This window comes from Marmota flaviventris, chromosome 10 (genome assembly GCF_047511675.1).
Source record: "Marmota flaviventris isolate mMarFla1 chromosome 10, mMarFla1.hap1, whole genome shotgun sequence".
Lineage (NCBI taxonomy): Eukaryota > Metazoa > Chordata > Mammalia > Rodentia > Sciuridae > Marmota > Marmota flaviventris.
The window spans coordinates 20534489-20552420 of record NC_092507.1 but is presented as its reverse complement, the minus strand read 5'-3'; the positions used below and the strand labels follow the sequence as shown (position 1 = coordinate 20552420).

Below are 17932 nucleotides of genomic sequence, written 5' to 3'. Positions count from 1 at the left end.
TTCTTTATCTCTTCACCCTTTTGTTCTACTTTCTACAAGATTTGATAGATTTCATCTTCTTTTTTATATTAATATATTTTTAATTGACACATAGTAATTGCACATATTTATGGAATACAGTGTGGCATTTTGATACAAGTTTATAATATGTAATGATCAGATTAGGGTAACGGGTGTATCTATCACTTCAGACAAAATTTATTTCTTTGAGTTGAGAATGTTCAAATCCTCTCTGCTGTTTTGAAATAATCAATTAAAGCCAGCCACAGTAACACACACACCTATAATACTGGCTACTCAGGAGGCTGAGGCAGGAGGATCACAGGTTTGAGGTCAGGCTCAGAATTTAGGGAGAAATAAAAACTGAAAAGGACTGGGGACATAGTTGAGTGGAAGCGCACCCCTGGGTTTAATCCCCAGTACCAGGATTAAAAAAAAAAACAAAAAACAGTCAAGTCATTATTGCCAACCATAGATACCTTACTGTGTAGAGAACAGAAGTTATTCTTCCCATCCATTCATACTATGGTACCCACTAACCATCTTCTCTCCATCCTTCCCACCCCACACTTGTTGCTAGAGGTGGGATTTTTTTTTTAAATTTTTTTGGTTGTAGATGGACACAATCTTTATTTTTTTTAATGTGGTGCCTCACGCGTGAGAGGTAAGCACTGAGCTACAACCCCAGTCCATGGAGGTGAGATCTTTTGTTATGGCAATGACAGAAAAGAGGCTGAACACCTATGGCCAGGCTCTAATTGGAGTTTCAGCCAAAGGACACAGCACTAATCAAGAGGGGAACCACACTGTTCCTGAACACAGGGAGATGTAAGCTTTTATTGATTGTCTGGGTGGACTGATTTGGTAATTTTTCATTGTCCAAGGGTAGGGCTTCAAAAGATGTTTTTTTCTTTTTCTTTTTTTAGCGGGGAGGTAGGGGGGGCTACTGGGGATTGAACTCAGGGGCACTTGACCACTGAGCCACATGTCCAGCCCTATTTTGTATTTTATTTAAAGACAGGGTCTCACTGAGTTGCTTAGGGCCTTGCTAAATTGCTGAAGCTGGTTTTGAACTAACCATCCTCCTGTCTCAGTCTCCCCAGCTGCTGGGATTACAGGCATGGGCCACCATGCCTGGATTGTTTTTCTTGTGCAAACATCCTGGTTCCTGCCCTCATGAAACTGGACATTAAATTTATCCTAGGAACTGCTGTATTTCTTCCACTGCAGCTGCCATCCAGCACCATCTCCATCTCTAGTTGGTTGGGCTGTGATAGCTGCCCAGAGAACACATTTATCTATCGATCTATTATCTATCTATCTATCTATCTATCTATCTATCTATCTATCTATCTATCTATCTATCCAACCATCCATCCATCCCAGGGATTGAACCCATCATGTTTCAACCACTGAGCCACATTCTAAGCCTGTTTTTTTTTTTTTTTTTTTAAATTTTGAGACAGGGTCTCACTAAGTTGTTGAGTCTGGCCTTGAACTTGTGATTCTCCTGCCTCAGCCTCTGGATTCACTGGGATTACAGGTGAGCACCACTGTGCCCAACTTATACCATGCTTTAGTGAGTAACAGGTCAAGGGTCCAGGAGTTTGTCTTCTGTCTTTTTGTGGTGACCCCAACAGTTTCATTTTCTTATTTAGTTTATTCTTGGAGTCGTGCTCATGAAGGCACCCTGGTTTTCACGGGGCAGCTTGTTTTGGGGGTTGATAAGATTGTTTGGGAGAGGGAGCCAGAAGGGAAGAACACATACCCTCTTTGTAGTGGGTAACAGCCTCAGGGGGCCACCACCCTCTGTCTTCACGGTGGTCCCTGGCTGTCCCATACCCTTCCCAGGGTCTGGTGACCACTATTCTCTGCTTCTTTGCAATCATCTTTAGCTTCCACATGTGAGAACACGTAGGGTTTGTCTTTCTGGGCCTGACTAGACTTCATCTAATCATTCTGATACTGGAAGCTTGGTCCTTGTCCCTGATGCCAATCCAATAAGGAGGACAAGGTTTTGAGAAAAAGAAAAAAAATATTTTATTGCTTTGTTAGCAAAGGAGACACAGGGAACTCCTGTCCCAGAGGCTATGATTCTGTCAGTAGGCTTTTAAAGAGGTGATTCAAAGGCTCAACTTCAGCTCTGCAGTGTGGGACTGGAGATTCATTTGTATTCTCATGAGATGGTCTTGCTTCTACAGGTGCATACTCCCAAGTCTGGACTCTTTCATTCTTGAGGTCTGTGAGTTCAAGGACAGATAACTTGGCCTAGGATGGGAAGAAGGCCAGTCTTGCTTCCCTCATGATTAGGAAGTGGAAGAAGAGAAGAGGAAGGGGGGGGGAGTCAGTTTTAAAATAAGCCATAGTGAGTCACACATGGTGGCACATGCCTGAAAACCCAGCCACTTGGGAGGCTGAGGCAGGAAGATTGCAAGTCCAAAGCCAGCCTCAACAACCTAGCAAGGCCCTAAGCAACTCAGCGAGACCCTGTCTCAAAATAAAACTTAAAAAAGGGCTGGAGATGTGGCTCAGTGGTTAATGCCCCTGGGTTCAATCCCTGGCACCAAAAGTAAATAAATAAGTAAGTAAAACAAGCCACAGTGGCAGAGCATTAAGGGTTATGTTCAAAGCACAAAGTTAACCCCTGTTAAAATTCCATCATTTTAAAAATTTCCTGCTTTCTCTTTTTTCATTTCCAGGAACTTCTTTAAAATTCCTCTGATAAGTGCACGCTGTTATTTCATGCTTGTCATATATCATGTAGGAGAAGGAAGTTGCCAAAAATCTTTTGCTTTGACTCACCCTTCCAAAGAAAAAAGCTTAGAAGTTATTAAGAGATGTCAATTTAACATGGCTCAAATTTTCATGGCTCAACTGGTTAAGAGCCAATTGTCATCACAGACTTAATTTCTGGAATGTAACAGTTACTCCCACAGGGAGCAGAGCAATGGGGAATCTGGAATCTGGTTGTCTTTTAGGACTCTTGTATAAACAGGTCTTTCTGGAACAGATGTATAGTAACAGGGCTCTCTCTTTTTTTTAAATATTTCTTTTTTAGTTATAGGTGGACACAATATATTTATTTTATTTTTTTGAGGTGCTGAGGATCAGATCCAGGACCTCACACATGCTAGGTGAGCACTCTACCTCTGAGCCACAACCCCGGCCCAACAGGGCTCTCTTTTTTATCAATAATCTTGCACATTGCCACACTGATCAGGAAAACAAGATTGATTCTCTTGTGAAGTTCCTGTTTTGATCCTTATTTTATCTGAGTTTTAAACAGCTTTCTTCCTTTTTTTTTTTTTTTTTGGTACTGGGAATTGAACCCAGGGGGCACTTAACCACTGAGCCACATCCCCAGCCCTTTTTTGAATTTTATTTAGAGACAGGGTCTCGCTGAGTTGCTTAGTGCATTGTTAAGTTACTGAGGCTGGCTTTGAACTAACGATCCTCCCGCCTCAGCCTCCCAAGCTGCTAGCATTACAGGTATGAGCCACTGTGCCTGGCTCTCATTCTTTTTCTCCTTCCCTCCTTCCTTCCTTCCTTCCTTCCTTCCTTTCCTGGTGTTGGAAATTGATCTCAAGGCCTCCTGTATGCTGGGTAAGTGCTCTACCACTGAGCTACCCCTGCCCTGTCTACCCCCAGCCATTAAACTCATTTTGGGGATGGAGAATAACAAATATTTCTGTTTCTGTGGCTTCAGAGGAGAAAGGACAGTTCATTTTCCTCTTTATGAGGCTGTTTTTTGTTGGTTTTTTTTTTTATAGAGAGAGAGAGAGAGAATTTTTTAATATTTATTTTCCAGTTTTCGGTGGACACAACATCTTTGTTGGTATGTGGTGCTGAGGATCGAACCCGGGCCGCACGCATGCCAGGCGAGCGCGCTACGGCTTAAGCCACATCCCCAGCCCCGAGGCTGTTTTTTGAAGTAGTTATTAACAAGAAATATTTTCATTCCCAGAGCCAGGAATTGGCCTTGCATCTGTTTGCACTATAAGAAAGAGCAGGCCTGCTAAAGTTCTCTCTGATATGAGGATGCTAACACATAATAAATGGGGTGGGGAAGGAAGAATAGAAGTTCACTGGGTTAGACAAAGGGGGATGAAGGGAAGGGAGGGGAATGGGAATGGGAAAGACAGTGGAATGAGTGGGACAGAACCTTCCTTTGTGCATATGAATACACCACCAGTGTAACTCCACATCATGGACAACCACAAGAAGGGGAAGTTATTCTTCAAGTATATAAGATATCTCAAAATACATTCTACTGTGGCTGGGATTGTGGCTCAGTGGTTGAGCACTTGCCTAGCATGGGTGAGGCCCTGGGTTTGATCCTTAGCACCACATAAAAGTAAATAAAATAAAGGTCCATTGACAACTAAAAAAATATTAAAAAATACATTCTACTGTCATGTATAATTAAAAAGTACAAAAAGAAAGAAAGAAAGAAAAGAGCAGAACTGAAGAGATCAAAGTTTAGAACCAGGGCTGGGGTTGTGGCTCAGCGGGAGAGCACTCGGTTAGCATGTGCAAGGCCCTGGGTTTGGTCCTCAGCACCACATAAAGATAAATAAATAAAATAAAGATATTGTGTCCAACGAAAAAATAAATATAAAAAAGGTTTAGAACCAGATAAAAGGCCACAATATTTAATAATTTCATTATTTAAACAAAATGGAATTGGGAGCACTTAACATTTTTCTGCAATATTGTAGTTTAAGGCCAGAAACACCTCCCTTGGTTGGGGTATGGTGGAGCATGCGTATAGTCCCAGAGCTTGGGAGGCTGAGGTAGAGGACCACTTGAGCCCAAGAATTCAAGGCCAGCCTGGAGATGGTAATCCCCAAGGCAGAACAAAAAGTCTTCCTAGAAAATGGAGTTCCTGTTTCTTATTTTCTTCCTGTGTGTGGGTGATTTGGGTGGAAAAAAGGGAAAGAAACTGCCCTCTTGAGAAGGCAAACTTTGGCCTTCTAAATTGTGCTGTGCTCCTTCCTATTGTGGGACATTTGCATATGTACTTCCTCCACTAGAATATATACCACCCTTCTGGGTAAACATATTCATGCTTACTGTTTCAATTCAAGCATCACACCCTCCAAAAGCCTCACTGAGCATACTGCGTAAAATGATCAAATGTGCGCGCGCGCTCTCTCTCTCTCTCTCTCTCTCTCTCTCTCTCTCTCTCTCTCTCTCTCTCCCCTCTCTCTGGTACTGAGGATTGAACTGAGCTACATCCCAGCCCTTTTAATTTTTGAGACAGGGTCCCGCCAAATTTCTGAGTCTGGCCTTGAACTCATGATCCTCCTGCCTCAGCCTCCCAAATTGCTGCGATTACAAGCATGTGCCACCATGCCTGGCTCCATGGTTTCTCTTCTTAATATCTCTTCCCCAGTCAGCCTAAGTCCCATGAAAGCCAGGCATGTCTCTTTTTCATTTGTCTCTACAGAGCCTGGCATTTGTTGAGTAGTTAACTGGAAGATTCTGGAATGTGGGGTCTCACCTTGCTTCTGTAGCCACACTTTCCTCCAGGTCCATGAGCATGACCCCTTCCTCTCAGGTAGAGAGACATTCCCTGGGAAGTTCAGAGCCTGAGTACCTGGCTGGTCTCGGTCACAGTCCCTTCCCAGGGCTGCAGAACAAACTAGTGTCCAAATAACACTCAGACAATAGCTGTGACTCTCTCTTAAGCTTCATTTTTCCTAGCTACACAGAAAAGAGATTGAAATTGAAGGTCAGAAGTCCTCTTCCTCTGTTTCTTAGGATTTCCTGGTCCCTATCTCAAGGCCCATAGCAGCATGCCTGCTCTGATGTCATCTGTCCCTTCTAGTTAGTCTGTCCTCACCATCCCTAGCCTGGACACGACACAAACTTGAGTCTTCCTGTATCTGGGGCTGGTGAGAAGGCCTGGGACCCTGGGGAGTGGGGAGGGAAACCTGGCTGGCTCTAAGCTTGTAACACCATGAGATGCAAGTTTTCTCCTTTCCATTTTACAGACAGGAAAGCTGCCACCTGGAGAGGAAGATGTGTGCCTGAAGCTCTCGGCCAGGAAAAGAATGAGAACCAGTGAGAACCCCCTCCCCCACCCCCACCCCCCACCCTGCCCCGCAGCTCAGTGGAGAAAGATGCTTTGGGCAAGTTCCCTTTCTCAGACCTCTGAGCTCCACAGAAACTTCTCACTCTGTCACCTCGGGGCTTCTACTTCCCCTAGGGGTTTCTGACTTTCCTTGAAACTTAGTGTGGCACTGTCTCCTCCAGCACTCCTGAGTCCCTGGGTTCAGGGCTGAGACCACATGGGTGGCACAGATGAAGGGCCACAGCTCTGAACTTAAGCTGTTCTTTCTAGCTGTTAGCTGCCCACTGGTGGGGAGGGATCCAGGGACCTGCCGGGGAGGAAGGAGAAGGTCCCCTCTCAGGCATGCCCCTATTTCTGGCCCATCTATTTAGGGTCTGCATGAGGTTGCCAGGAAACAGAGTGGGTGAGAATTACTCAAGCAGCCCTTCCTTCTGCAGCCTGGGGACCAGTGAAGACTGCCCAGAGGAAGTGCTGGGTGACTGAGGGTGACTGAGGGTGAGTGGAAGACAAGGGGCAGAGAAACGGAGGAGAGCACATTGCAGAACTGAAAGAAATTGAGTGGGAGGCAGGGAGGGACTGGTCACATGGGGGTCAGGAATGAGTTTGGCCTTTGTCCCAGAAATTTTGGAGAGTGATGTGATGTGAATTGCATTTTACCAAGATTCTGGTCTAGGTGTAGAAGAGTCTGGTTTGGCAGGCAGGGAGAGGGAGACGGGGTGGGGCCCAGCCTGTGGCAGATGGGAGAGGCTTGCAGGAGGTGGAGCTGAGGGTGAGGGACGAAGCCCACAGTGTCTGGGTGAAGGTGCTCACCCCTGTTGCCTGGGCAAGGCTGCTTTCAGCTCTGGTCAGGGTCTGAGGGGTGGAGGTAGCTGGGGGTCATCGTGACAAGCCTGTAGTGCTTGCCCTGCAGTCCCGCTGTAAGCATGCAAGGATGACCGTGGTTTGGATATTCTCTAGTGACCACCCACAATGGCCCCAGTCCTGTGCTTTCTCAGAATAAAAGGGGTGAGGAGGTTTGAGTCCCTGGGCCAGGTTGCTGTCGCCACCTACAGGTGGTTCTGATTCGAGAGTACTGCTGCTGCCGTCTGTGCTGGGGCCTCTGTCTCTTTCTATTGTTTTCTAATTTATTTGTTTTTGCAGCACTGGGGGATTGAACCCAAGTCTCTCTACAACTGAGCTACATCCTTAGCCCTGTTTGTTTATTTATTTATATGTGGTGCTGAGGATTGAATCCATTGCCTCACACCTGCTAGGCAAACGCTCCACCACTGAGCCACAACCTAACCCTTTTTGTTCCAGACTGACCTGGAACTTGTGAGCCTCCTGCCTCAGCCTTCCCAGTTGCCGGTTATAGGTGTGCTGCGCCCGTGCCAGGCATCTTTGTCTTTCATTATGGTAGGAATATTGGCAAGTCTTAATGCTGCTGTGAATGGCCTGGAGGAGAAGTAGTCATGGACCGTGTTGTGGGTGAGGGAGGACAGGCTGTACAGAGTCACAGTAGTGAGACGGGGAGGCCAAGGCAGCCAACCTGGGATGTTCTCTTCTAATGGGCACCTTTGGCATCTCACTTGCACTTCCTGTTGGGAACCTTGTCCCCAGGCAGTGAGAGCAAGTGTCTATGAAGAGCTCCCTAGCCCTAGCCTGGCCTAGGTTGAGACTTAATACTTCAAGCCCCATTTACCACAAAGGGACCAGAGATGGCAGTAAAAGGGATAGGAAACTGGACTGGGGATATGGCTCAGTTGGTAGAGTGCTTGCCTGGCATGCACAAGGCCCTGGGTTCAATCCCCAGCAACACAAAAAAAGAAGGAGTAGGAAACTGAGTAAGAGAAAAATCAGAAAGAGACCTAAATCCAGAGCACTCTTGGACTCCAGAACAGACAGGGCAACAGCCTTGTCAGGAGCTGCCCTGTGCTATTCACAGTCCAACACATCAGGGCCAGGCACCAACTCCTGCTTTATCCTATGCCTGCAGTATGACCTTGTCTAGATGCTCTGAGCCTCAAGTTCTCCATCTGTAAAATGAGGATACTACCACCACCACCCCCACTCAGTGCAGGCAGACAACACAAAATGCCTGGCAGAGTGATCAACAATAAGTCACAATAAGTCAGATTAGTTCCCGTCCCTGTTTGCCCAACTCCTGCCCTGCAGCCCTAGAGGTCCTAGCTGGTTTCCATAGTGGTTCCAAGAGTGGGTGCAGGCCCCCACCTGCTGGTGGACTCTGGAACTGCACCTCTGAGCCCAGAGGAATGCCTGACTCCAACCACCTCCAGGGAAAAGGCAATGATTTTATTCCTTAGCAAAAAGAGAACTCTGGAGGTATTCAAGGGACTTCCCATCATCCCATCACACGCCAGGGGCTTCAACCCATTCTGCCCCATCTTTACTTCTTTAATTGCCCCTGTTTGGAGTGGCCTCCCCTCCATTACTTGGAGACATGGCCCTTTTTGAAGATACCCATAATGCTGTTAGCCACAATCAGAATTAATGGGAACATGCAACACTTGGACTTGTTTGTAGATTTGCTAAAGTGAATATAGAGAGGAGAGAAAGAGAGAGAACTAGAACACCTTCCTGAGTGTTCTAGAGGCCAGGCAGGGGTATTTTCTAGTATCTGAACCCAACCGCTTACCATCCTTGCCTAAAATACCTGAAATTTCCCCAGGGAAATCTCCTCTCAACTCTGGGTGAGGAAGGTGGGTTGGGAAATGTGTTTTTTCTAAAATAGCTATACAAGCATTTTTTTCCCCCCGATTTTCTGTTTTGTAGTGCTGGTGAATGAACCTAGGGCCTCCAACTTTCTAGGTAAACACTCTACCACTGAACTATATCCCCAGGTCCCCAGTCCTTGAATTTTTTAAATAAAGGAAAAAATTGCTTCCTGGTACTTTCAAATTCCCAGAGGGCTTACAGGGTACTCTCCTCCCTCCCCTGAAATGCTGCATTCCCATGCCATGTCCTCCTTCCATGCTTCACAGTGGTCCCTCCACCTGGGACTCTGGTCCACACTCCTCGGCTGCCAAGTTCCTACTTGTTCTTCCATGCTCATCTCAGTGTCATCTCCCTGGATGCCTCCCTGACTCCCCAGGTCTTGGTCAGGGGCTTGCTGTTCTCACTCTCACCTTATCTATTCCTGCATTAGAGCTCTCAGCTGTCTAGATGACACCGTCGGTGGGGAGTGGCTCTTTCTTTCTAGAACGTGGGCTTCTTGTGGGCAGGGGTATTACACTTGCATATGCCCAGCTCAGACATTCATCCTTGGCAGTTGAATGCAGTGAGTCCACACTAGCAAGGTTTGCTCACCACCAAAATGAGGAATCTGGACAGATCTCCTGAGTTACTTTTGACCCTGGAATCCCAACTTGCTTATGATAAGCAAGCAGTCTTCAAACAGCCAATCCTGAGCAGGGACCCCAGGCACTGACAGGTCTGTTTAGTAGGTATTCTGAAACCAAAATGCATGGCATAGTTCCTCTTACCAAGAAGGATATATTCTAAATCCTTTAATTTCAGGAATTGTTCAGTTTGGACATTTTTAACTTCAAAACAAATACCCAGGAGAGAAAATCTAGCTACAGCCATGCATAACAGAGTGCTAACCACAAGCCACATAAACCTAAGGTGCTGGATTCAGAAACTTCACTCCAGATGTCAGGTGCGGTGGCACACGTCTGTAATCCCAGCAGCTCAGGAGGCTGAGACAGGAGGATCACAAGTTCAAAGCCAGCCTCAGCAAAAGTGAGGTGATAAGCAACTCAGTGAGACCCTGTCTCTAAATAAAATACAAAATAGGGCTGGGGATGTGGCTTTGTAGTTGAGTGCCCCTGAGCTCAATCCCTGGTATGTTCCCCCCGCAAAAAAAAAAAAAAAAAAAAAAAATTCACTCCAAACTTTTTATTATAGTGGGCATATAGGCAAATGATTTTGTCTCCAATCCTCAATTTTCTTACCTGTAAAACGGGCATAAAGACACCTTTTAGGGCCACAAGAATTAAATGACATATTCTAAATGGTTAGGTGGTAGGTACGTGCTCAGAGTGAAAGTACATTACCACTAGCCTTTGCTATAATGAGGAAGATATTAGCCTCATAAGATGACTTTCTCAGTACCAGGGATTGAACCCAGCTATGCTTAACCGTAGCCACATCCCCAGCCCATTTTTAAATTTTGACACAGGGTTTTGCTAAATTGCAGAGGCTGACTTTGAACTTATGATCCTCCTATCTCAGTCTCCTGGGCTGCTGGGATTAGTCATGTGCCCCTGAGCCTGGCAAGGACTCTTCATTAGAACCTGTGGAGTCAACTTTTTGAAAATCTGATTGCATGGATCTGTTTTCTAGAAGGCTGCTCCTGCTGTGAGTCCACAACCCCTAGGATTCGTAACCTAATTGGCATCTCCATCACAGTCAGGTGTGAAAATGCATCTCACTACACGTGCCTACTGTGAGATTCCAGTGTGCAGAAAACATCCATTCCATCCAAACTCCTGCTGAAATCCCTTCTAAAGTCACACAACTTCAGCTTCTTTTGGTTCCTTCAAAACAAATACCCAGGAGAGAAAAGAAGCTGGGTATTTGTTTTGAAGGAACAGCCACAGAGCTGTAGCACAAATGCAGAGAGTGGGTGACTAGGTTTAAATCATGCCCATCCTTAGGACAAATGCCAAAGTCTCCCCTTACAAGATTCCTTGTTCTGTTCCCCAATAAAGAGCAACAGTCACCTCTTAACCCACTTTTCTTTGTGAGGCCTCAGTCTGGGGACTGGAATCCCCAATTAGAAGTTCCAGTTTTCTGAGACTATCTTCATTTGTGGTAATAAAAGGGGACAAGTCATCACCTCCCAAGCCAACATCATACCTCTGACATAAATGTACTCTGATCGCAGTGGGAATCAGTGATGGTGAGGACAGACTCTAGACTGCACCAGAATGACAAAAGTTACATTTAATTTACAATGTAATAAAGGTTACAGGTAAAAAGCTACACATAAAGCGTGAAAAGGCCTATTACACAAATGTACAAATCTCTGTACAAAGCTCATATCAATGTTTCCTACCTTTGTCTCCTGTTTGTTAGCCAGGTCTAGTCTTGCTCTGAGCAACCAGAGCTCTCAAACGGGGGGGGGGGGGGGGGGGGGGGGGGGGGGGGAAGAGCCTCTAAACCAACAGCTAAAAACGTCCTCTTAATAGACTTCAGTTACTTGCAAAGTAAATCTTTTCATTTTTAATCTTACTTGCCCTAACTAATCATATCCTTTAAAAATTGCCTCATAACACACTCAAAAAGAAAAGTAATGCCTTGGAGAGTAGAGGACAGTACTCTGAAAATAAATGAGAAACATAGGCAACTGGAGTGCTCAGGTTTGACAAGAAAAGTTCACACAATACTATAAGTTAAAACTATAAACCTGTGCCTCTGGCACTGGTCACAGACAAAGGGGAGTCTCATTCCAACAGAAAGGATCGAAGAGAAAAGCCTAACCATTGGACCTCAAAACCAAAGACCCAAGAAAACACTTCTGAGTTTAAACTTTAGCTTAACCGAAGAATACTAAACCTTTTTGATCATCCTGGGATCCATGGCAACCCTTTTGCTACCTGGGACTTGCAAAGACAGTAAATATAAATGAGGCTGTGGGGACCCGGAGACTGGTGAGGCTACTGCTACCTCCACAGCTCTGGATTCAACCTAGGTTATGTGACATCACATAAAAATGATCCTAGAAAGGAGAAGGAAGAAAGAGGCAATAAAAGGCCTGGGAAAGAGCCAGGGCAGTCTACTTAAAGGACCTATGAAACCTTTCTCTACATAGAAAGTGTTCTGAATACAGGTCTTTATGGTATATTTGAGCCCCACCCCCAGTCTTAATATTACATGGTTAGGACCCCAGGAGACATTCTGAAAGACGATACTGCACACATGGAACGTTTTTCTCCCTAGTTCATTAGTGCCCCATCACCCTTCCACCCCATTCCCACCCAATCCCACCCTTCTCCATGACCAAAAATATCAAATCAGTAAGGAAGGCGTGGGCTTCTTGCCCGGCCAAGCCTCTTTTGCATATTTCTTCTTCTTGGGTTCATTAACAGCTTCAGGGTTATAGACTGCAGGATTTGGTGTGGGGTTCATGTTCACTGCTGATGGTACGACGGGAGTCAAGTCCACATCAGGGGCGAGGTTCGGGTATGGCATGGGCAAGCCACCGATGAGTGCTGTCCCATGAATGCCATGCGGCTGGGAGCCTGCTTCACTGTGTGTGGGGGGCAGGCCCCCGTAGAGTCCTCCACTGAAGGCAAAGTTCTGCATGCGCCTGCTCCCTGATTCCTCCAGGCCCAGGGAGCCAGGGCCCTCCACCCGCTTCTTCTGTGGTTTGCCATGAAGAGAGGGAAAGAACAGAGAGGAGACAAGAGGTGAAACAGATTGTAACTTTTTCTTCCATTCCAGCCTTTGGGAAAAGTTCCTAACTTCCAGCTTATTTTATTTCCCAGACAACCTATTCCATGGTCCTGAAATCTTACAGTTTGAAGAGACCTCACAGCTGTCATCTAATACAGTGGCTCCCAATGTTGCCCTACAGTAAAGTTTTCACTATTCTATGTAATCAGAAAAATGAGAATAGTGTTATGAGTTTTACAGGAAGTAAAACTTATTCAATTTAAATGACTACTCTCTATTTAGAGTCAACCCTTCCTCTCTTATTAATGTAAAAACACCCCATTAGGACATGGAGGTGATAATTCAACTATTTTCTTTGGAAGGGGGTAAATACAAAGGTAGCATTTCCATATTGGGTGCCTAATTCTTTATTCAGTTTATTTTTTAATAAGAGACAGGGTCTTACTATGTTCACAGGCAGGATTGCAGTGACTATTTATAGGCATGATTCTATTACTAATCAGCACAGGAGTTCTGACCTCTGACCAAGCCAATCTATTCCCTCTCAGGCAACCAAGCCACATCCCTATCTATCTATCTATCTATCTATCTATCTATGGTATTTGTTTATTTATTTAGAGTCAGGGTCTCAATAAGTTTGCTGAGGCTGGCTTTAAATTGGCAATTCTCCTGCCTCAGCCTCCCGAGCCACTAAGATCATGGGTGTGCACCAGACTGATTGCCATTTTTTAAACATTAATCTGAAAGCAAAACAAATCTGCAGTGGAGAAAGTAGTCTACTGGTGGCCTGGGGTTGAGTAGGAGGGGAATGGTTGTAAAGGGACAAGAAGGTGCTGGGCTCAGTGGTGTACACCTATAATCCCAGCTACCTCAGGAGGCTGAGGCATGAGGTTTGGGAAGTTCAAGGCCAGCCTAGGAAATTTACTGAGATCCTGTGTCAAAAATAAGATAAAAGCTGGGTGTAGTGGCTCATTTTACAATCCCAGCAACTTGGGAGGCTGAGGCAGGAGGACATGAGGGCAGCCTCAGCAACCTAGTGAGAAACTGTATCAAAATAAAAAATAAAAAGTGCTGGGAATGTGGCTCAGTGGTTAAGCGCCCTTGGGTTCAATCCCCAGTATTAACCTCTGCCCCCAAACAAACAAAAAAGTAAGATTGCAAAGGGCTGAGGATGTAGCTCAGGGGTTAAGCACCCCTGGGTTCAATGCCCATATTGTAGAGGTACAAGAAGAAGTACATGAAGGATTTTTTTTTGGTACTGGGAACCCAGAGGTTCCCTACCACAGAACCACATCCCCATGGTTTTTGTTGTTGTTGTTGTTATTGTTGTTTGTTTGTTTTGGTGCTGCGGATTGAACTCAGGGCCTTGTGCATGTGAGCTTAGTTTTTTTTTTTTTTTTTTTTTTAATATTTTTTAGTTGTAGTTGGACACAATACCTTTATTTTATTTGTTTATTTTTAGGTGGTGGTGAGGATTGAACCCAGGGCCTCACACATGCTAGGTGAGCGCTCTACCACTAAGCCCCAGCCCAAGCCCCAGCCCGAGCCCAGTTCTTTTTTTATTTATTCTGAGACAGGGTCTAAGTTGCTAAGGTTGGCCTTAAACTTGTAATCCTCCTGATTCAGCCTCCTGAGTGGCTGGAATTATAGGTATGTGCTATCATAACTTTCACTTCTTAGTTCTTCAAAATATCTAATCTTTAAACCTATTTCCAGACTGAACTAACCTTCCTATCTGTGCCATTCCTGTGTACAAAATAATGGCATGGCAAAAAACACAGGTGCCTTGCAGTACTGCAATAATGTTTTTCCCTCACATAAAAGCTTACTTTGAGTCAGAAGGGAATGGCCACAGGAAGATGGGTCTCTCTGCACCCTTCTAAAAGTTAAATTTATAGATTCACATTAGCACATAATTTATATGTTTCACATCAAACTGACTGGTCACCTGTATCCCTTCTGTGGTGTTCCAAGATTCCCTACACATAAACAGGGGTAAAAGTACTTCCACAGGGTTGGAGATAAAGCTCAGTTGGTAGAATGCTTGCCTTACATGCACGAGGCCCTGGGTTCAATCCCCAGCACCCCCACCCCCACACAAAGTACTTCCACAGAATGAAAAATATGAGAGGAACACAGAATGTGTTTTAAAGTTACTCACTAGGGTTAGGGATAGAGGCTCTCAATGGTAGAGCACTTGCATGTATAAGGCCCTGGGTTCAATCCCCAGTATAGAAGGGGGAAAAACAAACAAAAAATAATGCATATAGTATTGGGGTTCAAACCCAGGGCCTCATACCTGCAAAACACACATGCTAGCTACATTTCTACCCTCTAGAATGGGTTTTTGACTCCAGATCACATGTGATTTCAAACACTGTTAAAATGTGCTTCCTACCTTTACTGGGACTACTGCAGTTTGCACCATGTTCCGGAAGCGACCAACTGAGGGATCCACATCCTCTGCAAAAAGAGATGAGGGCAGGGTTGGGTTGGTACTCTGCTGGAAGGAATAAAGGTACAGGGCTGACTGCACACTAAACCACAATTCAAACAAACGGTCAAATTCAGCCAACACCGGAAGTGTTCACTGTGCACTGGACACTGTGATAAATCCTCCCACAACCCATGAGGTAGGCACTACTGCAATCAGCATTAGGTAGATGAGAAAACAGACTGAGGTTGAGAGGAGTAAAGGGACTGGCCCAGTTTCCCCACTGGAGAAGCTGGGACTTCAGTCCAAGCAACCAGAAACACATCTATGCTCTACACCACAATGCTGCATTGCCTTCCCCAAGATCTTTCCCATTCCATGCATTTCCCTCTTTTAAGGGGAGAAAACGAATAGATATTATCAATCTCACATTAGTGTTAAAACAATGACAAGAGGTCACATACAACAGATCTTGCCAATACCTGCTCATTAGTGAAGAACAGATTTAGGACCCAGACTCAGAGCTTCAAAAATTTACCCTGGATTTTTGACTTGAATAACTTGAACTTTATAAAATCAGTACACATATATGCATATCAATATACATGTATGTATCCGAAGCCTCCTGTCCAGATAAGATGGGAGAATGGCTCCCTTTGAATTGCTTATACATATATCACTGTGCCCTACAAACCTTCTGGATTTATTCACTCTGCAGGGAGAAGGCACTAGACTCAGGTTGTTGCTCTTCAATCACTTACTCTCTCAAGTCTCATGTACTGATCACCAGGTATGGAAATAAAGAGCAAGACTGAGGAGTGCACAATAACAGAACCAGAGAGGTTACAACACAACAGAGATGCTTCAAAAGAAGTGCAAAACAGGGCTGGGATTGTGGCTCAGTGGTAGAGCGCTCGCCTAGCACATGCGAGGCCCCGGGTTCGATCCTCAGTACCACATACAAAGATGTTGTGTCCACCGAAAACTAAAAAATAAATATTAAAATTCTCTCTCTTAAAAAAAAAAAAAAAAGTCCTCTTCAGGTATGAGATGGGAAGCCGCCCAACATCACTTAGAAAGGTTATGTTTGATTCATTCTACTATCTTTCCTATTCCTATATATGTCTATTTTAAATGCACCGAAGTTGTCTGCTATTGAAAAAACATTCCTATGAATCCCGATGGAAAAAAACAGAATTCCGAATTTAATTTGAATAATTTGTTTCTGATTTATTTAAGTGTAGTTTTTCACATATTAGAATGCCTCTAAGAATAGAACCTGGTATCACATTCACAACCAGTCTTTGTTCAATGAATGGCTTCTACTTCGAAGAAAAAAAAGGAAAAGATCTAGGGTCATTAGGAAAGAGACAAAGTCCTTCCAAAGGTGCTCTAACTTTTCTCTTATTGCTATAGGAGTGCTATTCCAATCACCTTTTAAGCAAGGAGGGCTAAATGAAGCACAAGAGCAAAGGAAGCCAGATGCACTGGTACACAACTGGAATCCCAGCTACCCTGGAGGCAGGAAGGGATATTGTAAGTGCAAGGCCAGCCTTGGCAACTCAGAGAGCTCCTACCTCAAGGATTAAAAAATAAATAAAAAAGCAATTAGTGGAGTTCTGCCCTCCAGACATCCCCAAAAGTGCTCAGGGTTTTACCCTCTGCTCCTTTTTTTCCAGCCATTCTAGTTCTAGAAAGGATACACTGTTCCAGTATATCTGTGCTTCTGAAGACCTACACACAAAACTCCTTGCTAACTTTACCTCTGGCATAGGTGAAAGACAGATGATGATGATGATGGTGATACCAGTTAGCATTTATTGAGAATTTTATACCAAGTATCCTTAAGTATTTTTTAATGTATATATTTTTAGTTGTACGTGGACACAATACCTTGATTTTATTTTTATGTGTTACTGAGGATCGAACTCAATGCTTCCTGATCGAACTCAGTGCTCTACCACTGAGCCACAACCCCAGCCCCAAATATTTTTCAATATACTAATTTAATCTTCCTGATAATCCTGTGAGGTCATTAGCCTGTTAAATCACTTGGCCAGGTTACACGTTACTAAGTGGAAAGGTGGATTTCAGACTCAGGTCCCCTGATTTCAAAACTCTGCTCTTAACCACATTATATTAATAAAGCTCCAGGGTGCTAATTTTCAAGGAGAAAACAGCAGCGCATGCCATGACTACCAAGAGACTTTGGAGATGATCTAAATATTTTTCAAACTGCTGGCTGTTTATTAGTATAAACACAAAGTGGTTTTTTTTTTTTTTTGGTTTTGGTGTTGGGGAAAGAACCCAAGGTGCTCTACCACTGAGCTATATCCCCATCCCTTTTTTGAGACAGGATCTTGCTAAGTTTCGAAAGCTGGCCTTGAACTCAGGATCCTCCTGCCTCAGCATCCCCAAATTCTGGGATTAAAGGGATAAGCCACAGTGCCTAGCCAGAGGTTAGCTTAAAAACAAAATTCTAGGGGGTTAGAAGCATAGCTCAGTGGTAGAGTACTTGCCTAGCATATACAAGGTCTTGGGTTCAATCCTTAGCATAGAAAAAAAGAATCTAGGTCTAGCCCATGGAAACTCTTATTCAATAGGTCTGGGGCCCAGAAATTGGCTTTTCAGATTGGTCTAGTCCCTGTCTGAAACTTCTCTTGCACACTTACTCCTTTGAGAAGGAATCTACTCCACTTCATATACCATCAGAAAGTGAATTTGTAGTCACTAGAAAGAGCGCCCTCATCTTTTTTTCCTAATGAACCCATATTTTTTAAAAATTAGAGCATTATAATTATATACAGTAGTTGGGTTCCTTCTGACAAAATTTATACAAACAAGGAATTTGATTTCAATCCCCACTCCCCCTCCCTTTTTATTCCCTCCTCTACTTAACAGATATTCCTTTCACTTCTTTATTTAAAAAAACTTTTTTAAGTTGTAGACAGATACATTTAAGTTGTAGACAGATACAATAGCTTTACTTTATTTATTTATTTTTATGTGGTGCTGAGGATCAA

At 44.3% G+C, this 17932-nt stretch overlaps 1 protein-coding gene across 7 annotated transcripts in view; it reads right to left on the bottom strand.

Annotated features, from left to right (window-relative positions):
- Positions 1-10998: 10998 nt before the first annotated feature.
- Ppp1r8 (protein phosphatase 1 regulatory subunit 8) overlaps positions 10999-17932 on the bottom strand; it is a 63493-nt gene continuing 56559 nt past the window's right edge. For 6 of the 7 annotated variants that reach the window (XM_027937092.2, XM_071617522.1, XM_071617524.1 and 3 more), the window contains 2 exons: positions 14874-14938; positions 10999-12442 (listed from right to left, as the gene is read on the bottom strand). In XM_027937092.2, the coding sequence (XP_027792893.1) occupies positions 12089-12442; positions 14874-14938 (419 nt within the window). In that variant the 3' untranslated portion in view covers positions 10999-12088. Of the gene's footprint in view, positions 12443-14873; positions 14976-17932 lie in introns of all 7 variants that reach the window. The other variant, XM_027937094.2, reaches the window with a different exon arrangement.